The sequence below is a fragment of the Cupressus sempervirens genome, chromosome 9, assembly GCF_028749045.1.
Source record: "Cupressus sempervirens isolate cs-2001-9-10 chromosome 9, ASM2874904v1, whole genome shotgun sequence".
NCBI classification, from domain to species: domain Eukaryota; kingdom Viridiplantae; phylum Streptophyta; class Pinopsida; order Cupressales; family Cupressaceae; genus Cupressus; species Cupressus sempervirens.
The window spans coordinates 493,996,101-494,022,915 of NC_143126.1; the positions used below are offsets into that span (position 1 = coordinate 493,996,101).

The 26,815-nt window shown below is 34.6% G+C and overlaps 1 protein-coding gene and 2 long non-coding RNA genes across 5 annotated transcripts; all 3 read right to left on the reverse strand.

Annotated features, from left to right (window-relative positions):
- Positions 1 to 7,217: 7,217 nt before the first annotated feature.
- On the reverse strand, positions 7,218 to 22,727 carry LOC149539490 (phosphatidylinositol 4-phosphate 5-kinase 9-like). 2 transcript variants are annotated; one of them, XM_089800726.1, is made up of 9 exons: positions 22,339 to 22,727; positions 17,104 to 18,529; positions 15,929 to 16,096; positions 14,312 to 14,477; positions 12,858 to 12,968; positions 12,382 to 12,569; positions 11,651 to 11,820; positions 8,470 to 8,521; positions 7,218 to 8,351 (listed from the first exon to the last, which is right to left on the reverse strand). In XM_089800726.1, exons 1-9 carry the CDS (start codon positions 22,346 to 22,348, stop codon positions 8,066 to 8,068), a joined length of 2,577 nt encoding a protein of 858 aa, XP_089656852.1. In that variant the 5' UTR covers positions 22,349 to 22,727; the 3' UTR covers positions 7,218 to 8,065. The 2 variants fall into 2 exon arrangements, with proteins under 2 accessions (XP_089656852.1, XP_089656851.1); XM_089800725.1 differs by lacking the exon at positions 22,339 to 22,727 and having other exon boundaries at positions 17,104 to 19,540.
- Positions 8,677 to 11,640, reverse strand: LOC149539491 (uncharacterized). Its single transcript, XR_016356245.1, has 2 exons — positions 9,088 to 11,640; positions 8,677 to 8,945 (listed from the first exon to the last, which is right to left on the reverse strand). It is a non-coding gene; the product is annotated as an uncharacterized LOC149539491 (long non-coding RNA).
- Positions 19,086 to 20,094, reverse strand: LOC149539492 (uncharacterized). Of its 2 annotated transcripts, none has more exons than XR_016356244.1 (2): positions 19,635 to 19,821; positions 19,086 to 19,227 (listed from the first exon to the last, which is right to left on the reverse strand). It is a non-coding gene; the product is annotated as an uncharacterized LOC149539492 (long non-coding RNA). The 2 variants fall into 2 exon arrangements; XR_016356243.1 differs by lacking the exon at positions 19,635 to 19,821 and adding an exon at positions 19,948 to 20,094 and having other exon boundaries at positions 19,103 to 19,227.
- Positions 22,728 to 26,815: the final 4,088 nt, after the last annotated feature.

A 26,815-nucleotide genomic window follows, 5' to 3' on the forward strand; every position in this document is an offset into this window, starting at 1 on the left:
GTTGAAGAAACCATAGCAGAAATGACAAAAGATAGAATGTCCTCGAGAAATGGAGGGACTTGTAGATCTCCATATGCTTCCCAAAGAGCCATCCAAATATCATGAGGAAAACTTTCCATACGAAGAAGAGCAAAAGATTCCTTACTCGTGTTGTTATACATAAAGCGAATAAGAAGATGAAGATGATCTACCCAATAAGGATTAGGTGGTAGTATATTCGAGCAAAGATAAGGAAACACTTCATGATGTTCTCTTAGATGATCAATGATTATAGTTCCTTGGTGTCAACTTCAGTCTAAAACCAAATTGGCATATGCGACAAGACTCCATGAGATCAATGTATTTATGCACCCTTCAAAATGAAAAGAATAATCAATCAACCTCCCCTCCCCTAATGAAAGATTTTGGCACTTTTTATACTTAGTGCGATTACAATAGTCAATTTAGGGCCTATTTCTGAAAGCAGTATTTCTGTCCACAAAAGCCTATAATATGATTGCAGATTTGGCAAGTAGACAAAAAATTATGCACTTTCAAAAAAATGAAACCTGATTATGTGTCCAAATGAGTCCATATTAGGCATTTGAAGTGGCAAAAATTGGGATTTGCAACTTGCAAAAAAATTCAAGAATAGAGAGCTCAAACATCCTACACCAATGTGTAGATCACGAAATTCTATCCCAAAACAAAATAAATTGATTGCAAAAAGGAGTCCGTATGATGGAGATTACATTGTTTGAAAATCACCTCTGTTATTATTTTTCCTGAATCATTGTTGTCGCGCCTCCAAAAATCAAATGACTCTAAGTTTCACCTCAGATGTTCGATTTTGGTGAAAAAAAGGTCGATATGGAGGTTTTTTGACCTTTTGAATATGATGCAATAATCTAATTTGCACTAGCAAGATCCAATCTTGTCCTGCAAAAAATTTCTCCTCTATAGGCCTGATGGCCAAAAAATTTCCAAACAAAATACGCAGATCCAAAAAATAAAGTAGAGAAATTGCAGACTAAAATAATAAAATATACAGATCTGAAATGACCATACTAAATTTGCAAATTAGGCCTTCGGGTGCCGATTTGTGAAAAAAATTACCTCAAATTTGACTATGGCCCAATATAGCCAAATTTATAGTCAATTTTCACTGAATCGATGCTCTGAACGTAATGGTGAGGTTCGCTTTATCTCTAGACGCTCTCAATTTTTGCGGATACTCCAGATTTGGATTGAGTGTTGAAGTAAGAATGGTCTCGAACGACTATGTGAAGAGAAATTCCCCAAGCTCTAACACCATGTAAGAATTTTCCTTAGGGAAAAATCACCCAAGATCAAGGAACTCGAACACAAGCACAATAGTAGACCAAAAGAGTATGATCAGAGTGACGATATGATATTCATTCAATGTGAAAGTACACTAGGAGTGCCTGTATATAAAGGCCTCTGGAATGCTTCTAGAATACATAAGAATCAGCAACATGATAAGTCATACAACCAGGTACATGTCCACCAAGTGTGGGTTATCCTCCATTAAGCATAAGAGTAAGTGCAAAGATGAGAGGATAAGCCTACAAAGGTGTAGCATGCAAAATTATGTTGTAGACACCACGTGCTAAAATAGGAGTGTGAATAATTGTGTTGTCTACATTACAACTCAGTTAATTATGCAAACTCCAATATTGTAGACACCATGTGCTAAATTAGAGTTGCTTACTCCAATGTTGTCAACATGACAACTCATAAGAGTACGCAAACTCCTAAGTGTCTCGCTTAAGAAATAATAAAATAATGAATTAACCTAAGTAAAGTGTAAATAGTGAATAATTATTTACACCAACAATATATATATATATATATATATATATATATATATATATATATATATATATATATATCACAATTTATAATAAAAAAGACTACATATTATTGTCTGATTGGGACTTCATTTATAACAATAAAGAACACACAACTTGAAAATCACATGGATCGTGGAGGAGATAATTAGGACCACTCAGCTTTTCACCCACACTCTCCATTTTTCATGTTTAGGTGAGAGACTATCAGATACCTAATATATCGGGTATCCGATTACGTTTGGTAATCACCCAGCCTCCTTGGTCAACTCAAAAATGTGAATTTGTAGCATTTAGGGGTGTACTTGATACATTGGGTATCCAATTACATTTGGTAATCACCAAGCCTCCTTGGTCAACTCAAAAACATGTTTACATACTTTGAAAGATAGTTATAACTTTCAAACTGTAAAATATTTTAGAAATCCAAAAGATGTGTCACATTCTATGTTTTGCCTAATACAATAAGAAAAAAAAACAATTAAATTGTGTAATTTTTGAATTATTTAAGGTGGTCAAACACAAACCTTTTTTATGATAACATTGTAGTAAAAAATTCATAGTTAATTATTTCTTTGGAATAAAGATATCCAAAAGTATGTGTCACATCTGGGCATGAGTCTACTTCTCATATCTAAGATCTTATCAAAAAGTATTATTGTTTAATTATAATTAAGGTGGCCAAACATACACCTACTACTTATTTTTGTTATGCGATTTCTATAACATTGTATTAAAATATGAATTTTTGACTAATGAGATTAAATTACTTTCATTTAAGACCTAGTATTTTAGAAACTACATTCAATTTCCTACAAATTCTATTCTTACAACTTTTTAATATAAAATTCATAACTACTTCAAAATTGCATGTCAAGTTGACATAAATCTATTTTGTTGATTTTACACTGCCACTTAAGGGTATAATTTGGTCCACCATGATCCTGCACAAACCCTAACCGTAATAATATTTCTAATCATACATCTTAAATCCTAAGCCTAATCTCATCCATAATACTAACTCTAACTCTAACCATATCATAATTGTAATCCTAACCCTAATTGTAATTTTTTTAAAACTAATACTAACCATGATGTAAACCCTAACCCTAACCCCAACCATAATTGTATTATATATTTAGTTGTTAAATAAGTAATGTAACAATTCTTTTTATTTAATCATATCGTTCTAAATTGGCATTTGCATGTTAATTGAAGACTTGTACAATTAATCTTTGGTTATCATCATGTAATTGGCACGAGTCTTAGTTTTAATCAAATGGTTCCAAATCGACACTCATGTAGCAATTTTAAAATGTTATGCATAGAGTCCTTAGTTTTAACACAATTTATGAAACAAGAACTTAGTGAATATCTAATAGTTTTTGTGTTGATCCCTAAAATCATTGAGAAATCTAAGTTATCAATTGTGGAACAATAAAAGCCTAGTTGTGTGATAGATTAAGCATTGGTGCAACTTAGTTGAGAGTTATAATAGTAACCATTGAATTCAAAATTTGTGATCCAAACTAATAGTAATACCTTATGATGGATCATAGGGACTTTTTGCACCTTATATCATAATGTGGATAAGTAAAGACTAAAGATTATTGCACAACAACTAATGTTAATTGTTATATGATTTTGAATTTGACCATTTCTTCTGTGGAAGTACCATAATTAAACCTATTTCATAGAAAAATGTGTTGGGTAAAGTAATACAACACATTTAGAGTTTAAAAAGAAAATTACCAATTTATGGTGGCAAAATTTGAAGTCCGAGACATTAAGAAAAATTAATTAATACCCTAAAATCAGAAATAGATAAGGCCAAAGTATTCAAAGAACATAATTTCACTATTAGACACTATTGGGTAATCAACTCTTTTAAAAGTTCAGAGGCGTGCTTCGTTTTGTTTATAATATAGGGATAATAAGTTGAAACCAAGTCCTACAGAATACAAGATCCCATGAAAGGAATGATGACTATATTTAAGGATATGTATAATGAGGGCATTAGCAAGGTTTGGAAAAAATATTACCCTTTTGGAATGTGAACTTGTCCAAGTGGATTAGAGAAACAAGAAGTTTAGACCTATAAGATGACTAAACGAAGCGCTTAAAAGCTATGCTTAATATTGTTACTTATTTTCCACCAAAATACAAAGAGGAGACCAATTAACATGTATTAGAGCTATAGGGCAATTGAAGAGCTAACAAAACTTGAACAATATGCAAGTCAACAATGAAGGATACAACCAAATACTCACATGTGCAATGGAATAAGTATGTCTTATTAAATTGCATTAAAGGGTACTAATTCAAATAGTATCTTTTAGGGACTTGATTTGGAGTGCTATGAAAAGTTTAAGTATCCATCAACCTTTCAATTGGTAACACATTTTTGCGTCCTAATACTACCATTGGATTTAGTAAATAAACTCGAGTACATGGCACATTGACATGTATGTATATCTTTGAAGAGCAAAGTGAGTTGATGTGCCAAAAAAATTGTTAAATCTTTCTACAAGTTAATGGCATATTGGCATGTTTATGGGAATGTTAGCCCCAATGGAACTAAACATAATTATATGTGATCTAAGAAGACATTAACAAGATGTGGAAAAAAAAATTAAATGGGTCAATGAGTAGAATGTCAAATCATTGTAGGTTCAAAGGAACACTTCATTAACATGTTAGACACATCAAGCCTATTTAATAAGACATAACAAAAGTTTTATTCTATTTTGATATGGTTGACATCATGCAATGTAAATCATTGTCACTATTAACATTTTGCATAAGTACTTATTTGAATATCTTTTGTCTTTTCTATATTTTTCAATCTCAAAAGTTGATTTACAAAATTCTATTCTTGTTATAATCAATATTCATATTTCATAGGCAAGAGCCTACAACACAATGGTAAATTGTGAACCTCTTATCAGAAAGGTCTTGGGGTCGAATCTACCCATGCTTAATAAAATAATAATTAATAATAATACATAATAATTAATCTGGACTTCGGCCTCTTACCGATTTTTTTTTTTTTTTAAATTCATATTTCATTGCTTTATTTAAATATTAAAACAAAAAGAATGTAACTTAAATTTTTTCATTTAATAATAACATTTTTAAATGATTACATTTGAAATCATGCAGACCATTTAAAATACTCAAAGGTCATCCGAATTATGTGTCATCTCACTTTATTACCCTTCACATTCATTTGGATAGCATCTTAATCATTTTATTAGGCTTTTTATTTCTGTCACATCTTAATCTTTCTACAAACCTTTTGTCACATCTTAATCTTTCTACAAACCTTTCGGCTACACATATTTGTTTTTAGTGCCTCCAGACATCTTGGGCTTTCCCTGAACACTCGATTAAGAGTGTTAGAAAACATGTTCAACTTCTAGTGATGTAGAGTTTTCAGTTACTTAAAATTCAATTTCAATGGTTTTAGCTAACCTTAATGTTTGTACTTCCTATATTGCAGACCTATTTGGATTAGCATATATATATACAACGACATGCACAAGAGTATAAACTATAAACTTTACAGTATCACATAAATCCCTGCGGTCCACATCAATACCAAAACGTTCAAATATGCACATGCATTCTCATGTTCAGCGATCTCAACAGCTCTTTTCAGATTCTTTGAAAACTGGTGCATCTTCTTACTTGTCTTTACCTTCTAAAACAAAAGTTGATATACATAAGTGACATGGATGTTTCATTCAAAGCAAAGTTCCTGCTCTTGCTTTTTAAAATGTACAGATTGTGGGGTCACAGGCCTTGAGCATCTTGTATTCTACTATAAAGAGTCTGCAACATAAAGCGTTTCATATTCCATTAAAGATGACGCAGTTCGATAACATGGCTGACGTCAGGATGTCATCGTTTGGAAGCCTTCAAGAATTTTTGAAGCACTTCCAATTTTTCATAAAAAGGGTAAAGAAGATAGACAAATATACAGGACGAGCCCATCTTAGCCTAAAGTAATATAAACAAATGATGTCCTTTTAAATATGTTGATTTTCTATGAATCAAATGATAAAATTTATTTTAGTTTTTAAAGTTTGGGATACGCTACTCAACTCTATATTACAGAAGAGTATGAAGTAATCATATCATTTTATATGTGTCCCTCGAGAAAAGCGTATGTAAAGTCAGAAGCAAATGGTCTTTTACAAAAGCACTGTACTCGCATGTGTCTTTGCTCAGTTTTAATTTAATCAAAACCACCTTCTCAAAAAATATTGAAAATTTCAACATCATGGGACATAGTAGTCTTCCTGGTCTTACCAAGAAACAAAATATTCACATGGCCAGATTGCCAGAGTAAGCGTGGTCATCAAATAACAAGCGAATGTTGCTTATAAATGTGTCTTACTCACCTGCGCTTTTCACCATTTTAATCTAATGAAACTATAAAATATGCGTTGCTGTCTTTTAGCAGTAGATGAATGTAATCTCCCTAATGTCTTACTTTTTAATGGGTAAACAATGTGATCTCCCTAATTTCTTAGTTTCAAATGAATAAACATTGATAACATATACTATGCACGTTGTAGGCATAAGTTTTATACAGAAAGGTATTCTATTCGCCTTCACCGTCTTTGCCCTTCGTTGGCATCCAGTAGAAGGAGAATTATATAGGCATTGTAGCCTTCCTCTCCTTTTTTAAAAATAATTGCCATTCAAATAAGACTTCAATTTTTTTGGTCAGAAACTAATATAATTTTACAGAAATTTCCATGTACCTCTCATCCTGGTCCAGTTGAACTCTGATTGTTCAGGTAGTTAGGCGAAAGTCTAGCTAAAATGCAGAGTCAGACCATTGCAAAGGGCAAATTCAATCTTGCTATCATTAAATCTCATTCATTTTCTACTTATGGAATAACATTGTTACCATTTATAGTGTCTTTTAGGATTCTGTTGGTTATGCTTACACACTGTGTATATTGTAAATCACTAAGTTGAAAAGAGCTATAGACAAAACTAGATCTACGCATAACATATCAGGTCTTACCAGAAGCCCAAAGGAAGATCTCGGTGCTCACTGCCTAGATGCATTGTGAAGAAAATATTGTTTTCCAACTCTAGAGTAAATAGCTCCTTCAATAATATAGATAAATCTCATCCAACATTCAGAATCCACTCTCGCACCTATTCTGATAAATCTCTTCCTCATGTTCAGGACTTAGAACTAGTCGTTGATAAAAAAAGGGCCTAGTTATATATGAAAGCTTCAATGAAGCACATTAAATTGACCCATGGGTTGTCATCATTAGATTTTAGTCAAGGAAACAATAATGCAAAATGAATAGTTCTGTCAAACTATCAAAAAAGACATGCTAGCTTAAAAATCTGAAACAGCTCTATTGATTGCTTTAACCGAATTGGAACGCTGAAATATACACAATATAGACCTTACAAATACAAAACTTCACCTTGTAGAAACTCAAAAAATGCCTGCTGCTCTCATTTCATAATGGCAATGCCTGATGCATTTCACCTGCCAGGCTTTGTCTTCCTCTAGAGAAAATCTTACAATTCATTTTAAAGCTTAAGCATAGCCATTAGAAGCAACCAAAGCTGTCATTCTTCAACTACATTGAAAGGCTAGACAATATAATGTCTTTTTCTGCTGTATACACTGTACATTTTATATGGAAGGTTCCTCCTAAAAGTGAGACGTACATCAACCACCTGCTCCAAGACATGAGAAGTGGGGAAAACAATCAATGCCGCAGATTTCCCTCTTCAGGGAAAGTCTTTAAGTTTCCACATTTAGTAAAGCTTAGGTGGCAAAAGGGAACTAGAATAGTACCATCAATTCAATACTTGGTCATTGCCGTACAGTCTATAATAAGTATAGATACGTGGTCATGGCCAATTGGCAATGTGAGTTTGTTAGTATAGCTCCCCAGAGAAAGCTGCATTTCAGAATTTGCTCTACATTGTGTCCTGCAAATGTGCTTTGCAACTCCAGAGAATTTTCCGATCACATTTTTTTCCCATTACACAGATCTGGAAGTTTTCTCGTGCATTGGGTAAACCGAGAAAAGTTTGTGCCATGGTACATTAGTGCTTCAGTTCCAGTTGCCCAATGATGTGTACCCTTTCATTGGAGGAGCTCAATTTAAGTATTCACCATGAATTGCAATCAATACTAGTATCATACAATGAAACAAATGCAAATGCTATGAATCATCAGGAAAGGTTCTGCAAATAAAATCCTGAAACCGCTTGGAATACAATTTTGGATCCACTGCTGAAATTGAATGAGGATCAAATTGCAGGGACTTGTAAGCATGTTCAAGTTTCTTGGAAATATCATAATCTTGGAGAATGTCTATAATTCCAAAGTACAACACTGCATCATAATCCTCACCAGACAACTCCCCTTCTGAATGAGAATCTTGAGCAATTTTCAGGGTTCTGCGAATTGCCCTGGCAGGCATATTCACACCTAGCCTTATTCCAAGCCTGCAGTAGCATTGAATTATTTAACATCATTTACATTAAGGCCAGGAAACGTTTAACAACACGTTGAATGTTTATTTCTGCCAAAATTATAAGGAGAGCCAAATCCAACAAGGTTTACCTCGCTGTTCCAGGAAGGACGAGATCAGTATTTTCCACTTGAACACCAAACTCTGGTAGTTACCAAATTATTTAAGATTGTAAGTAACAAAGCTTCTTGCAAGATGACACTCATATTCTTATTTTTATATACAGTAAAAGACAATCTTATTTATTCAAATATTAAGTAGAGGCATTGAAACTATGCAAACATGAAGACAAGATAAAATGAATTAAAACGTAAACTCAAACTAATAACAGTAACAGGTATGATTGTAGCAAAATTAATAGAAAGCACACTAACTAGAAGAATTAACATAAGCTCCAGTTTGAGTAAAAGAGAACGAACTGTAAAAAATACATGAATAAGCTCTGGCAATCAAGTCACCTCTTGTGTCTACTACATGGTGCAAGTATGAGAATTCTGAAGAAAATGACCTGAGAGAGAAGCCCCTTACTAGTACTAGGGATGCACCCGGAAGATACCTCAAGTACTCACTAAATAACAAAAACCAACTCAGTCATATGGTCATTGGACAGAGGCATTACAACACAATCAATAAAATTTCCTTTTTTAGCAGAATATTCAAAGAGATCAAAGTAACAGAATCAATCAAATTTAAGGGCTCATTAAAGCAACCTGCAATTCCGCGTAGGACAACTACATGCTCAACTGGAACACAGCCCAACTAGCCAGCAGTGATAGAATGGTTAAAGAAGAAAGATCCAGATGATGTATTGACATTCTTGTTATTGCAACCAATGCCACATATGTATAAAACTGGGATTCCAACTCTTGTTGAGGTCATATATTATGTTGAACATAGTCTCAAGCCATAATAGTTTTCTATCTGCCAAAATTAGAAAGACAATCATACAAACTTGTGCAAGCTCTTTCTATTTTATGTGATATGATATTCAGTAAAAGGATGAGGAACAAAACTCTAAATAAGTGGGCAAGCTCTCCATGTGCTCTACACCCCACAGATAAATCTACTCTAATAAAAGAGGCAATCAAAAACCAGTTCACTTTGCATTTGTAACCTTGGGCAGGCTCTTAGCAACATGCTCGCATTGAACCTTTGACTTAAAGGAGAAACAGACAATCTCACTACCCTCGGGAAGGCTTTCTTAGATAAGAAGTTTCTGAGCAGACACAAATCCTCACTAATAATGCTGCTGCGATTTTCTTATTTAAATCCAAATGAAAGTTGTATTATCTTGGGCAGAGGAGACTGCTGGTGTTTGTGGTTAAGGATCCTTTAGGTCAGTAGAATCACATGCGAACTGGATGTGACATTGCAGTAAGCAAACTGTAATAAGAGCTAGGAGCTTGTCTAGTGATCAGGGCTTGAGACTGGACGCTGCAAGAAGCATTTGTGGGCATTTGAGTCTCAAGCATCACCAGCTCAAAATCAAACTGAAAAGGAAGCTTAGCGAATAAACTAAATAAAAATAGTTGTCTTGAGTAAATATCAACATTGTATGAACAATACCATTACAGTGCACTATACTTGGTGCAAATATATTGTTGGCCAAGTCCCATGACATAATGCCAGTTCCAAGGTATGTCAATAGAACATATTGTTCTTTACCATTCTGTTGCATAATTTATTATTTGTAGATTATCAATTGCTTAAATCAGACAACCATGAGTGTGAAATATTCTAAGCGCCTGATAAAAATAAGAAAAACAGCAAAGAGCTTCTCTCAAAAAGTATCAGGGGTTAGTGCTATGTTTACATTGTTTAGCCAAAAGACATACCCCTCTTGTTAGAATCCACTATAGTCGAAACTTTCTGACATTGAAAACTAGGATAGAGAATTTTAATGGTTGTGGGATTTGACCTGTATGTTTTTAATCATCTCCACATGCCCTCCATGAGTAGTCATCATATTTATAAAAGTATTCTCAGTAATAATTACAAGGCGAGATATACTTGTCATACAAAAGAGCATGGAGCATGGCATCCCAAGATATCAACCGAATCTCAGTTTACGGCAAGGTTGCATGGGTACGTGGGTACAGGAATGGGAACGGGAACGGGTACGGGAGCGGGTACGGGTACGCATATTTTTCAAAATTGGGGACAGGGGTACGTGTGTAAGCCTAATTTCTTCTATATAATTAATATTTTATAGAAAATATAAAAATCAAAATATCTGTCATGAGTCATGACATTGAGCATTCAAAACAAGAAATTTGAAAATATAAGCCATAAGTCAAAAATATATATATGCTATTGCTGAATGTTTAAAGTATTTTTCATAATAGGGGACGGAGGTACTTGGATATGTCAAACTTATTTTTAAATTACACTTTTATATTTATAAAAAATCTGATTTTATGAGTCATGACAATGGTTTTTCAAAACAAGAACAGTGATAAAGTTTGCAAATGTAATGTACTGTTTTCAGTTCAGATTTGCTATATGTTTGAAATAATAATACATGATAAATGCTTAGATGCATAACAAAGAAGGCAGACTTTAAACATGAACAAGAAGATCCTAAACCATATGACAATGACATATTGCAAATGATAAACTTTTAGCTTGAACAGTGATAAAGTTTATTGTTAATGAGTATCAAAGTTTCAAACTGATTTGGTACTGAATTAAGTTTGATAAACAACAAGCTAATACGAAAACAAAAAACCAAAAAAAAAAAATCAGAATCTTAATCAAGGTCCTTAGCTATGATGCTCTCCACCGAGTACCCGGTACATGGGATACATGTACCCGGTACTTGGGTACGTGGGTACGAGTACCAGGGGTGTGGGTACGAGTACCCATGCAACCTTGGTTTATGGATTGCACTTATAAGTACCATGAATATAAGAAGACAATTCCCACGATTACTTCACTTGTCCTTGTCATTGAAGCTTAGTAACAGACAAGAAAAAATGAAAATAGATGCTACTTGAATTTGCACAATTTAAAAGTTATTTGGAAACTTTGCTACATAAAATTGCTTTGCAACAACTCGAAGCTTTTGCAAATTGGGAAATAAATGTTTGTGACTAACATGAACTATAGGGCTTAATGCATGTCAAGTGCATGGAGAGGGCTTTTGCATGCAATGAAAATTAAGAGATAAAATAACTGATTAATAAATTAAGCATAAATGCATGAAAACAGGAATCACTTTAAATCACATAATGATGGCTTCTAGCATGCATTCGTCTTAGAGAAAAAGCTTACCGTCAGATGTGGGTTTTTTTAAAAATTCACTTGACAGATATGCATCCGTGGAAGAACTCTTTGGTGAAAAAGGAGTACCATATCGTGGTGCCCGAAGATGAAGACCTAATAAAAGACTGTAATCCATTATTCTCTCGGCTTCCAAAAAGTTGCAATCACACTTGATTTGTCTGCAGATGAATACATTTTATCAGTACAGATAAATCGTGACAAATTACAACTAGCTAAAGCATTAGAAATAACCTGCACGAATAAGTGGAATATATTCACAATATAAATTCCAGAACAGTGATAAATATATAAAGCCTTTCAAAGATGTTACCAGCCAATTGTATCATCTAATATGATATTTATCTTTGACCGGCACACCCCCAAAATTATACAACATGTTATGCTATAATGAATTCTTGTTCATTAACAGATTTTTTGTGGAAGAAGATTGTGGAAAATTTTACATTAAACTAAGAATGCAAGCCAGCTCTTACTTGACATCTGTAGTCTTGAAAGATTTGTATCATTATTTGACAATATGTTTTTGATCCATGGAAAACGATTTTTAAGTTAAAATACAATATGTTTCACAAGCCAGTAATAGGTTGGCACGAGGAAATGTTGTGGGAATTTGTACATTGAATTGACACTGATTTATTTTCATGATTGCAATATATAGCCAAATAAATATAAAAGCATTTCATCCCAAAAGAATTACAGCAAGGGCTTAAGAAACTTGCTTTAGAAGTGCCTGGCGCCATTTTGGCTCAAGCTGAAACACAAACTCCAGATCTAGATCCTTGAGAGTTGTAGTCTCATCAATTTCAACTTTGTCTGTTGATCGACCTTGAGATGAGCCTTTTAGATCAAACCGCCTATGTATGCGAAGCTCTGAACAGAACATATTTCCCATAACTATAAGTTGAACCTGTTACAAATTTCCAAATCCAATTTTTAAGAATCTGCGATAAGTTTTGCTTCACAATCACTTTGGATTCATAATGGTAGAGTCTCATAAATAACATCTAGAGTTTAGAAACAGAAACATCTCAACATGATAAATCATGTTACCTCTGCTTATACATTAATGGTATTAATATTAAATATACAAGTGTGGCTCCTCATATTTAATTTTGAAAATAAGGTCTAGTTACCAGAAATTGACATATTATGTCAACGATTAAATGGAAAATAGAGTAAGAAGGTGTAGAAATACCTTTTGTCCTCCTGCTGCTCTGATACTATGTAGACCAAAAAATTTAGTGATCAATGTGCTTTCATAAGTACGAACATGTTTATAGTAATTTGGCAGCATACGAAGAAGTACCTGTAAAATGGTCACACTGGTCAACAATGAAGAAAAGAAAAACAATAGGATGCTCAAACCCTGAGGAACATGAAGGCAAACTGAGGGATCCCACAATATAAAATTTGTGCACCTTACAACTAGCATTAGTTGGCTACCACACCTAAATGTATAGCTTAAAGGACTCGTTCAGTTAGAGCTAGCATCTTAAGATACAAAGATGCATCAATTTCCAAGGATGCTGACAAAAAATGCCAAATAAACTAAGAACAATAACTCCCACCTTCTTTGACTAATTGCAAAAATGGCATAGATGAGACTAAATTAGTATGCATAGTGTTTAAAATGTAAATCTCTTGTACACCCAAAACCAAGTGTGGCAAATCCAAAATTTTGTGAATCCCATATGTCTAGGGACAAACACACAAACTCAAATATACTGAAATGCATTTTGTACATTACCCCACCGCACCCGTAAACAGTTTCACATCCAACTCAAGATATCCTATATCTACAGGTGAAGATGGTATTAAATGCTCAGTTGAACATTTTATCAGTAGAACATGTTTACTTTTACACAGCTTTGGATCAGAATGCAATCAAAAAAATCATATTCAGAACAGGATAACTAAACAGGTTCAGGCAATTTGAACTGTAGTTTATAACATTCCTGTAGTAAGTTTCGTTGAATGATGCAACTGCCTTGAGGATTTCACTTTTCATCTTTCTCTAACAAATATCTTCTGCACTTACCATTCAATATGTCAACAAAATATTCTACAAACACATAATACTCGGATGCCTGAATATCATGAAGATATCAATATGCCTACTTGTCCAGGTATATCATTTTCTTGCGGATAAAGGACAATCTACTGAAAAAAGAAAAGACCGCTTTTTACAAATTCACACAGGTATAACCCCATTCATTGTGGAAAGTAGAAAGCAGATCTAAAGTAAAAATAAACTAGAATTAGCCCACAAAAATGAAGAGCAAATAAGAAATGCAAGTATGTAATTTTCATTACCTAAAAGTTAAAATTTAGGTTCAGAGCAGATTTCCTTTGGAATACCTTATAAAATGAAGGGAAAACTAGACAACTGACTTGAATTTGGAATATATGCAGTATCAAAATCCTTGGGAATGTGAATCCAAATGCTCAAACATTTTATCTATTCATCACCAGCACTAAACAAAACTCCTATACCTTGTTATATTATGATATTCCATCAGATTTGTGATGAGCTTTAAGTTGGTCTTGATTCGTTCAAAAAAAGGGAAATAGTAAAATACAATGGAAAAGATACCACAAAATAAATCAGTGGACTAGCAATGGAAACAAGTTTATGTTTTTGAATTGTACCTTTACTTCAGATTTCCGCATTGTCTTTATCATGAACCGATCATCGTGAGAAAGATAAAATACACTGCCACTCTTTCCTGGGGAGGAGAGTTCCCGCAGAGCATCATTTCCACAAATAGAAAGCATATAATCAGCTGCATCAATTTTAAAAAGTTCTCGAAGATGCCTGAACATTGTGCAAAAAAGCTAAGTCACAAAATGTTGGTAATATCATAATATCTTGAGATAACAACAAAGATATAAGAATTCCAGAGCTCGTAACATTCCCACTGAAATTGTATCAATCAATTTTCTCCAATATGCTTGAAAAACTGAATCATTTTGGATTAGGAATTTAGGATATCTTTATGCATAAAATGGTAAAGGAAATAATCTAGGTTCAGGAAATTAAATCAAGTAATTTTGGAAAGACGCTCTTTGGATATTTGAAATTGCTCTAACATTATCAGGAATTGTGCTGTAAAAATCTACACAGATGTTAGCAAACTGAATATAGAAAAACAAAAGCATTCAGCCACTCTGTAGTGATAAAGAACCTCCGAGCATTTTCTTGGTTTGAATAAAAATCAATATACTGCTGGCAATAATTTGGCTTTGTTTCAATGTTGATGGAATATTTTAAACCATCAGATTCATTAGTAAATCTAATCCTAGATTTTAAGTTGAACAACCATATTGCTTACTAGTGCATGGAAAGACAAAAGATGCAGCATAAATTCACTTGGAACGTGCTGTGTAGCATCCATGTGCAGACTCGGCACTATAAGAAAATAAACAGGTAACACAATCTTTTCAGACCATTACGGGATCGTGTAGTAGCATCAAAGCCACGTTTTTAATCAAATCCAATGAAAGCAATTGCAAATCTAGAAAGAGAATATTTCTGAGACACACAAGCAAATCTGTCAACATGCAGATATAGTTTGCACAAAAACATACAGCTCGAAGTCCCTATGTGGGGTGCCACAGAAAATCCAAGTCAGTTCTCAGCCTTAAATGCACTAGGCTTGAAAGTAACATTACTGTATTGTTAAAGTATAGAACAGAAATACCATGCACTTGTCAAGAAAACAACACTGATGTTATTATTATTCCAGATATAATCTATTTCCAGTTAAAGGACATCTCTACCAATCAAAAATATCTGCATTTCAGAAAGTTTTGGAGCTGAAATAACTTCAGCTGACTGAAAAATGACAATGGAGGAAGACAGCTGATATTGCTAGTTGATACAACTTTGTAGCTAGACTTGCAAGTCATTAGGTCAATATTTTTGGTTGCAAAGATACCAAATCTGTGTCATAATTTATGCCTCCTAAATTTTGAATGTAACTAAATGTACATGTTACTAAGTGGTTTTTCCATAACAATCATAACAAAAATTTAGCTTTTGCTTTGGAGTATTTATTGCAAATATTATCAATGCATCTTATAAGTGGAAAGGTAACATATTTAAGAAATTCCTAAAGGAAACGGATCATTCCAGCTAGCTAGAAAGCAGGTTGTTGTGATACATCTATTGCACATAGATTATTGACACAAATGAAATAGACTGATGGTTAAAGCACTACAAACAGAACACAGAATTCAATGCAAAGAGCTAGATGCGAGAAAAACCTGAAAACCATTGGGCAGTAGTCCTTCCATTTGAAGTCAACAGAATGATGAGGGGGGGTGCATGCTGAACCCTCTGGTGGAAATCGCATCCATACACTTCCTTTGGGATCAAAATCAGCAGGGACAATCTCTCGTTTGTGTATGGGAGTGATCTTTCCTACAGCATACCTGCAATCATAATACATAATGATCAGATGAAATACATAGCGTTTTCTCACAAGAATATTTTTTCTCTCAAATTTATGTGTACCAGAGGAGGAACAGTGGCAACAGACAGAAGCAAAAGACCCATCCTTTATGGCATTTAGAAATTAATGATAATGTGAACTGAATCTGCCCTTCATAAAACAACCCCAGAGGGACAGATACAAACAGATAAGATTTTGGAAACAAAAGCATTTGGATTAAGTTCTTATTTGAAAGGACAGATACAAACAGATGAGATTTTAGAAACAAAAGCATTTGGATTAAATTCTTATTTGAAATTTTGAAGAAGAGAATTTTACTAAGCTGAAGCAGTGAGACATTCCCATCTCAGATTGCAAGAATAAAATTCAAAGCAAAGGCATTGGTTGCCACAGATAATGCTAGTAGACAATCTTCCCGTTGGAACAATCAAAATTATACCACAACTCATAAAGCAATTAAAGAATGCCTCAAAGATGTTACTTTGCAGGGATTTGACAAACTCTGTAATTGATAATGGTTACAATATTATTTCCTTTTTGCTTAAATGAGAAACAGAGAGATATCAAAAACCACAAAGCAATTATAAGAATGCCTTAAAGCCAAGGATTTAAGTTAATCGTGTGGAGTTCTTGCAACATTACAGGTATTTGGCAAAATCTGCAATTCACAATGGTTACACTTACTATTTCCTTTAGCTCGAAAGAGTGGCAGGGCGATTATCATTTTGGTATTAGAAACCTAAACAGTATATTTTAGTACAGTCTTCTTCAATAACAAGAAATTGACTAAAAATAAATACACGTTTTAAAATCATATTGTTTTCATCATTCAAATATTACACGTATCCATTTTTCATTCTCTTGTTAGTCTGACTCTGAATTTCTTGTTAGCAAAATCAATAAACATTACAAGGCATATCCAGATAAATGTAAAATATTGAGCAAGTCACTAGGCATATGCGTGAATATGCAAATAAGTATGCGAACCTGATTCCCAATTGCAGATTGAGCATTAAGTCGTAATTTCTGTGCCCTTTATAGATAATTTCACCCGGTCTCTTACTTTCATTTGGCTGTTGTTTATGCCCTCTTTTCACAGCCTTGGAAGGCACATTTATTCTGGATACCTCATTAATCAATACTCCTTGAACATATTCTCTCTCGACAGCAGATTGCACAGGAAAATTTCCAGGATAACAAGTTCTGACACCCTCGTCATTATCATCAAATTCCTCACTACTTGAGCTTCTTATCCCATCAAAGGAAAAGGTTCTTGCTATTCTGGATTCAAGGGTTTTTGAGGATGTTGTTTCGGAGCTAGGGGCATAAGAAGTATTCAAATAAACCTCAAAATCAGACATAGAAGAGCTTCTCTCCTTCCAACAAGACTGGTCATCATCGGAGAGATCGTCATGCTGATCCACACTGGAAGGCGAGGATTCCAAAAGGTGGCATAGCCTTGTCTGATTGCCACATGCAGGATAAAATGTACCTTTCCCATCTTTGAGCCCCTTACTCCAGGTCCCCATATAACAACTCCCATCTGCCCATCTGTAGACTCCATGGCCATGCTTCAACCCATCAAGCCATTGCCCATCATATTTATCCCCGTTGGTCTGACTCATAATCCCCGTTCCACACATTAATCCACATCTCCATTCTCCTACATATTCACAACCATTCTCCCAAATATACCGACCCTGGCCTTCCTTAACACCGTGCTTCCAATGGCCTTCATAAAAATCACCATTCTTGAAGGATTTATGACCATACCCATGTTTGTCATTCAGCAACCACTGCCCTCTGTACGTAGACCCATCTACTCCAGTAAATATCCCATACCCATGCACGTAACCACCAATAAACTCTCCCTCGTAAGTTGCACCTGATGGCAATGAAAGCTTACCTTTACCTGTTTTTAGACCTCTGCACCACTGACCTTCATACATGCAACCATCGGCCCACAAGTATTTTCCCCTCCCTTCAGGTAAACCACGGTTCCAAGCTCCCACGTACACATCTCCATTGGGCATTGCCTTTTCCCCTTTAATAGATCTCTCTGATGGCTTATGATGGGATCCATTGATGGATTCTGGGAAAATGTACAAGAACTCTGAATCATCTTCCTCTTCTTCTTCATCCACATGGGCTACCGGACCAGACATACAGAAGACACCACCGGGTGCCGCCCTTCTTGCCCTTTTCCTCAGTTGTAGACAACGGAACAAGCTATCAAGGGCAGTCGCTTCTTCTGGGTCTACAAGGTCCTTGCCTCTTGCCAACCGATCTGGATCTTTTGTATTCGCCACTGTGAAATCTGTTGCTATTTCTGATTTCTTTTCTACTGGCCTGTAGCGAGCTCCTGTACTGCTTCTGATTGCCTTATTATTATAATGTGTGCAGAAGGCGCCTCCTGTCAGATTCATCAAAACCAATCAGTCCGTCTTAATAATAATATACTGAACTCGCTCAAAGCAAATGTAAGTCTCATATTCTGAGACTGGATTGTGAGCCTCAAACAATCTGGCATAGAAAACTGATACTCTCAGAGTAGATTATGAAACCCAACACAACACCCACATAGAAAACTAACATTCACAGGCTACATTCTCAAACCTAAAACGGTCCGACATAAGACTGTTATTCTCTCAAGCTGGATGGTCATAACCACGTACACATTGAACAGTCTTATCAGGACCTTCCCTATCCAAAATTCGCTTCGCACTCAGACAAATTTGCTAAATGCTCTTCATATATGGGCATTGTATACAACCTTTACCGTTCCCAACAGCTTTATCGAGCGCGTATGCTACTGTTAAAAACGCCCTATTCAAATACATGAGGTTTAAGCCTGTTGGGAGCAATTCCACACAGGGCAAGAAAAACATACGCACTCGCGGTACGTTTAGTGACGTATATTTTCCTATCTGGCACGTTTCTTGGCAGTAGCCAGAGAGAAAGGGAGTGTCCTAAATCCATATCAAAAGCCCATCAAGACCCCTCGTACATTTCATGACCATTTTCAGACACCATATATTAATCGATTCATATGTCTGGCGTGATATACAGCAATGAATGAACATGTTTACTGCCATGTCTCGGCACTTCAACCTGAACAGAAAAACACACAAGCAACCATTGCAGATCAGAAGAAGATAAAACGGACAATTCGATCCCTTCCCTTACCATCCCATCCCATCCCCATTGAGAACGTATCGGATAAAGCTACGAGGAAACACATGAGTCGACAGTTAGTTACTCAATACACACTAACTACTCACGACAGCGGCAATAGCAATAATGAATAGGAGATCTGGCGGTCATTCATTTACTCATACAAAGTCAAAAAAGTTTTAAACCACAATCTTCCCTTGGAAACAAAACACTAGCCTGTACGAGAGGCAAGAAATGACAGCAATAAAGTTTAATCCAACTAAATTATAGAGATACCCATGTAAGGATGAGCTTCAATCTCGAGGCCTTTTTCTCAAAAACTGTGTCAAGTGAAATCAAATTACCGCAAAATATACAGCCTAGGATGACGAGCCATAGGAGATTTTCCCTATGTTGTTTTTAATCTACAACCGAGATCTTTGCTCTGCTCGGATCTACTTAAAAACATTGGAAAAGAAAGCGCCCAAATATTAAATATAGCCATGTGGGTATTCAAGATTTATCCACGCAAGCCAATTTCTATCGGGCATCCATATTTTGATGGACCATGGCAGGAAATGTTAAAAATAATAACCTCAGGTATTTCAAAATCCAATGGGCCATAGCATAAACAATATCGAAAAATATGACTCTTTCAAAAAGGTTTACATAGAACACCTCACAGATCCTATCTACGATCGTCCAGTTTGTATCACTGACTTTGGTGTCAGAGACGTAGCCTAAGCTTTTGCAGTATGCAGCCAAACGAGGACTGAACCTAAGTGTGCAACTGTAAATATAGGGGACCATTAAAAATTAAATGCTAAAATATTATACAGATAAAAAATAGATTTCAAATCCGGGAGATTTGCATTTGCTCCCTCACGGATTCAATCAAAACTTCAACATCATGACCAAGTCCAAGTCAAAAAAATGGAACCTCATGCAGAGGAATGAGAAGCTAGCCGTTAATGTTAAGAAAGTAACTAATTTTGGCCCTAGAAGCACCAAAAATAAGCAATGTTCCAAGCTTCGAAGTTTAGAAGTTCAAAAATCATCCGAACAGGTAGTAAGAGGCAAAAGCAAGGATCAAGGCAGAATGCTTACATTAGAAAGCTAAATCCAAACATCCAAACAGAGGTTAACAGGCAAGAACGTCTTTCTTTTCATTCAGTACTCGGTTTTATCTGCACCGAAAATCTACACTACGAATAATTCAAACGTCAAATTTTCCAGGTATCAAATTTGAAACGAAGAATATGAAGGTGTTCTTTTGGCATCAATGTTGACGTGGAACAAGAAACGAGTAAAACCCGAATTAAATCAAATTCTCCCACGAAACAATGTCCTCCGCGGAATCGAATTGTGAGCATACTGCATTGTCCAATTGAGAAACAACAATACTCTCAATTCGATCTCAACAAAAAGATAGCCACAATTACAACTATGTTTTTCTATCTCGAGTGTCATTTGCCTTGTCTAGGAATCCTCCAAAAACGTAAATGTTGGACTCGTATCCTTCCACAAAGAAAAATTCAAAACTAAAAGTCTATTTAGTTGAAGCCCACAAAATTCCCACGCAAATAATCAATATGAAGGTTAAAAACAGAAACAAGCTGCATACAAATTCCAAAAAAGACCTCGACATTTCACATTCCGTCCAATGTTAGCAAGCTGTAGCCGCCACATGTTTAAATTTCAACTTAATCACTGGAAACAGAATTTGTCGAATAGGTCTAAAGACTAAAAGGATTCCAAAATTATCCAGCAATAGAGATGCAAATTCTCGAAACTTAATCCGACAAAATTTTAAAACTTTCCAGGAACAGGCTACTTATAAGCTCACATTTTGCACATTTAGCTGGTTAAATTATTTTTTTTAAAAACTGAAGTTTAAAGATGTCAAAAAGTCGCACGATATTGAACAAATTTCCACCAAATCATATTAATAATGAACATTGGCAAAGTCCCGTTCAATACTAAGATAGTCCTCAAATTCTCAAGATAATGGCCTCTATGCTGCAAGATCACCAAAATATCAGAAAATTTTGAAAAAAATTAAAATTAAAAACAGCGACTAGACACACGAAATCGAGAAAATTTGATAACATTCCACGCAAATTTACGACAAAACTCAATGTCCAGGCTACAATCAACCACCTCAAACTTCAACAGATACTAACCTGTACATTTTTCTCGGTTTTTTCGCCCAACCCATAATCCGCCAAATTCATTACGGAGAACGATACAAAATCTTTGCACCTTCCATTCACTTTTCTCAATCAATCGACCAAATATATTGAGATCGGTAAATCAAAGAACACATCAAAGTCCCTTTCAAATCTTGCTAAATTCTTGCATAAAATATAACGTTTTCCTCAAGCGATTTATCAGTCATACAAAAACCGATCGAATCCAAATGGAAGCGGCGGAAGACTGCATAGAAACCGTACGAAACTTGCTAAACCCAATGAAACACAGATTTTATCAAAGAAAAGCAAAGAAGATGAATATATGAAAAAAAAAATCAAAGGATTAAAACAAGAAATCTAGGCCCTCTGTTTGCTAAAGGAAACGTGCAAAACTCGACCTTCAAACAGATACTTTCCAAAAACAACCAGCCAGTCTCTACAAATGCAGAAAAACAAAACAAAACATAAAACGCGCAGGAGGCCAAAAAACTGCCATATTTCCAAAATTCAATGAAAAAACGCAAAATAAAATCCAGAGCCCTTAGAGGCTAGATTTGCCGAAGGAAACGTGCAAAACTCAACTTCAAAACAAATTTTCCAAAATAATCAGCCAAATTCTAAAAACGCAGAGCAACAAAACAAATATAAAAAACTACACAAAGAGCCGTAGCAATTACAGATCACTGCGCACCTCTGCAAACAATATTTCAAACACATAAAAAACACAAATCAAATGCACAAATTTTCGCAGAAGCGCGTCCGAATATACGCTAATTTCTACTTACAGCATTGTTATCCCGAAGGCAATCCCCCAAATATCGATAAAACGGCCAAAAAACGGCAAACATTCATACAAAATTTGGCAAAAGCAACTCACCACAAAACATTATATTTCCCGTCGACGAATTGACTGCAAAGTTTCCTTGATGAAAATAATCCTGAACCGGACTGATTTCAACATTAAATCATCCCTCTTTTCCCTCCTCTTCTCGTCCCATACCGCTGTTCCAAGGATCGAATTCCGAGCAAGCCACGGAAACAAGAGGAAGAAGCAACGATAATCGGCACAGGTGATTTATTAGATTAATTTGTAAGCCTGAACATAAGCAGCACATCAGCTAGGTCGATTAAATTCAATTAATTAAAAGGCCAAAAAAAAGCCCCAATCGATAAATAAATATCGTTTTCTAAACCGTTAAAAATAATAATTATGCCGTTAATTGATTCGAGCGCTTGCTTTGGAATGTCTGCCTGCAAAGCCACCAAATTCTTTTCTTGGAATTGGAATTAGCATTATATCTTTTTTTTTTAATTGAGCAGATCTTGCAGATTTCATCGCCATTAAAAAATTAAATTGCCGGCGCTCTTATTTAAAACAGACAGTCAAGAGCTTGTCGTATAAATTGGGTCCCACGTTGGGGATTTAAATTAGATCCAACATTAGGAAAATCATTCCCATTGGATATATTTCACCGTGTGCATGTGGGTACATATGCACCATTTTATATTGTTATTATATTGTGGCCAAACTAGATGAAACAAAGTTGGGTTCTAATGCACTTGCCCAAACAAGAAATTTATTGTTCCCAATGCATCTTGGATTATATATTTGGAGAAACATAGCCACCACGTTTTACACTAAGTCTCCAAGTGGCAAATCACATAGTTCTTTTTTCCCTAGTGCCATAAAGTTTGTTTAGAAGCAAACAATGCTTGAACTCTATGGTGTTTTGGGTATATTAAAAATTATAACACATGAACAATGCTCAAGTTGAACCAAAAGAAAAGTTGGCTTGGGCCCTGACTTCGGTGATCTGGAATAGTGTTGTCCACTTATGAGCTTAGGTGGCACATTGCAGTGCCATTGTCCACTTTTGAGTCTAGGTGGACCCCTTGATGATATTGACTGACTTGTAAAAGTATGTATGATGTTAATGGTGGGATAACATTGTCAACTAGTGAGCTTAAATTACACTTTTTCTATAATTGACTACCACAAAAGTTTAACTTTATATAATTGACTACCACACCCCTTGTGTGGGATGACAATTGGGAACTCTCTTCTTAGGTGGAAGCCTTTGTCTCATTTAAGAAAGTAATTTCTATATTCACATTTGTGATGTGGAATGGCATGGGCTTTTAGTGAGCTTTAGTGGCACTTTTAGATTATTCTATGCCTCTTAATATGCCTTTTTTCCTCTAATGCAAATAAGGGGGTAAAGTATTCATTATTATTATTCATGATATGTCATTAGCACCATATAAATTACCTAATTTGACAAGCCAAAGTTAGTCACACACCACTAACTATTGTCTCACCATGTGCGTTAAAAACTTTTCTAGTTTCTTGGCTTAAAGAGCATGCACCTATGTTGGGGAAAATAAAATAGTGTAGTCCAGTAATAAGAGAATAGACCAATAGAGAAAAATGTCTAAATATTGATTAGCTTTCACGTGAAGCGTTTCTCTCATTCCTAATTTGTGTTGCTTTTCTCCTCTTTTTCCTCTTTTTTATTTTCTTTTCTTTTCTTTTTTTTTATGATTTGTGTGTTTTATTTTTAAAATGAGAGAGTTACTTAAAATGTTAGAACGTAAAATTTAAATTTTTTATTATTTTTATTATTTGTTTGAAAGAGTTTGTTATTTTTGTAGCATAAAATTTAGATGATTAAGTATATTGTTTGAAAGTATTACCTTCTAAATAGAAAACGACCCATATTATTATATGGTTATTTATACTCTAATATTTAGAATGATGAAGTTTGATTAAATTTATCTTGACTTTCTTTTAATTTGAACTTTAAATTTATTATCTAGTAGGATGAGATATTATTTGGTATTTAGTTTGAGAAGTTTCTTATAATTTTGTTGGAAAATTTTAAATTAAGAAAATAAACTTTAAAAAAATACAGTTTGAGATTCTAATATACTTTCCCTTAACTTTCTTAATATTTCACAAAAAAAAAGATATGAGTTTGAAAGAATTATCTTTTTTGTCAAAGCCTAGGATGTAAAATCAATATGTATATTTTTCTTGGAAACCTAAGGTTTGAAATGGTTTTTCATAGAGATTCTTATAAAATATGGAATTGTAAGGATATAATGTTTGAGGATTTTAATTTAAAAAATTAATAGAAGTCTTGTACATGGTCAATTATTTTTATTTGGATGGACTTCTTATGACATCATTTTTAGAATCACCAATTTATTATTCTTATAGGACCACTTTCAAAACAAATAGATGTATTCTAAAAGAGAATAATATGATAAAAATATGTTTAATTATTGGTGCAATGAATTAGATTGATATTGGATACTAAATTACATTAAATTTACATACGATGTTTTGATTTTTTAGTTAAGGTTGAGAAATAGATTTGCATGAGATTGTGACATGTTCCTTAATTGTACGTTATGAGTTAGCCAACATCATAGATATAAATTAACCTAGAACAAGAAGTAAATTCCATGAGATAAAATAAGATCCAATTGACAACTAATACTTGTAGAAAGATTCACTTAATGTGCATATGAAAAGAACCTACTAGATGAACTAGCTAGGTAAAATACCTTAAACCAATATCCTCATTAACTGAAACTTGGGAAGTATCATACTATTATGCAAGTGATGCATGAAGATGTTGGTGATTATGTGTCCTCGCTATAGGTTGTGTTAGACTTGTACATTATAATGCAATCTCTCATAAATTAAGAAAAGGAGAAAATCTAGTGGGATGAAACTCCTCTCTAAAAAAGAGAGAAAAATAAAAAAAACTTGATTTGTTGGCATTTTTAATTATATAAGATTAGGTGTGACTTATTCCACATATGAGATTTAACCTTGATTGTGGATCTTAAGACCATACTTGGCCCTTGTGTGTGCCTCTTTGTGCGTGATTATGGAGGTTCTTGATACACCACAATTTTGTTTATTGTTAGGTGAGTGTTCTTTGGGCCACTTCTATCATGGGCTTGCTAAATTCTCTTTTGGTTAAAATAGTGTAGGAACATAGAGTCTCATTTTTCCTCTCTCTCTCTCTCTCTCTCTCTCTCTCTCTCTCTCTCTCTCTCTCTCTCTCTCTCTCTCTCTCTCTCACACACACACACACACACACACACACACACACACACACACTCACACACACATACACACACAGGGGTCTCTAACAGAGGAAAAACGAGGCTCTATGTTCCTACACTATTTTAACCAAAAGAGAATTTAGTGAGCCCACAACAAAAGTGGCCCAAAGAACACTCACCTAAAACAATGAACAAAATAGTGGCTCATCAAGAACCTCCATAATCATGCACAAAGAGGCACACACAAGGGCCAAGTATGGTCTTATGATCCTTATGATCCACAATCAAGGTTAAATCTCGTAGGTGGACTAAGTCACACCTAATCTTATAGAATTAATAATGCAAAGAAAGGATTAGGTGTGACTTAGTCCACCTACGAGATTTAACCTTGATTGTGGATCATAAGACCATACTTGGCCCTTGTGTGTGCCTCTTTGTTCGTGATTATGGAGGTTCTTGATGTGCCACTATTTTGTTTATTATTTTAGGTGAGTGTTCTTTGGGCCACTTTTGTCGTGGGCTTGCTAAATTCTCTTTTGGTTAAAATAGTTTAAGAACATAGAGCCTCATTTTTCCTTTATTTGAGACCTCTGTGTGTGTGTGTGTGTGTGTGTGTGTGTGTGTGTGTGTGTGTGTGTGTGTGTGTGTGTGTGTGTGTGAGAGAGAGAGAGAGAGGGAGAGAGAGAATATGCATGCATACATATAGATATATCTATGTATGTATGTATACACACACATATATCTATGTATGTATATGTGTACACACATATATCAGTGTGCTATTCATATTTGTGAAACTTTATATTAGAGATATGTATATTGTTAAAATGATTTAAAATAATTGAGAGGCAGGTGAATCAGCTATCCTTCGGTCTAGATGTACTGATTCAACTTTTAATCACTTCAAATCTAATCATTTTATAGCTTGGTCTCTATAAAAGATCGTCAACAACATTAAACTTGCAGTCCATTGTCCTAGTAGTAACAAACTTTGTAGAATGTAAAACAATAGCAATAAAATATCTCAAATAACATTCACACAAGTATAACACCAGGATTTAACATGGAAACCCAATTTGGGAAAAACTAGTGGTAACATGTCACCAATTTTCACTCTTTTGAAGTGAGCTCTGTTAGGAGCCAACTTTGTTAAAGGTTAGAAAACACACTATTAAATGTGACCTTGTTAAAGGATTTAATCACCTTGTTAGGAGTGGTTGCAATACCTCAAAATTGGCTCATTGCCATGATACCAATTTTGGTCTATTTCTGAC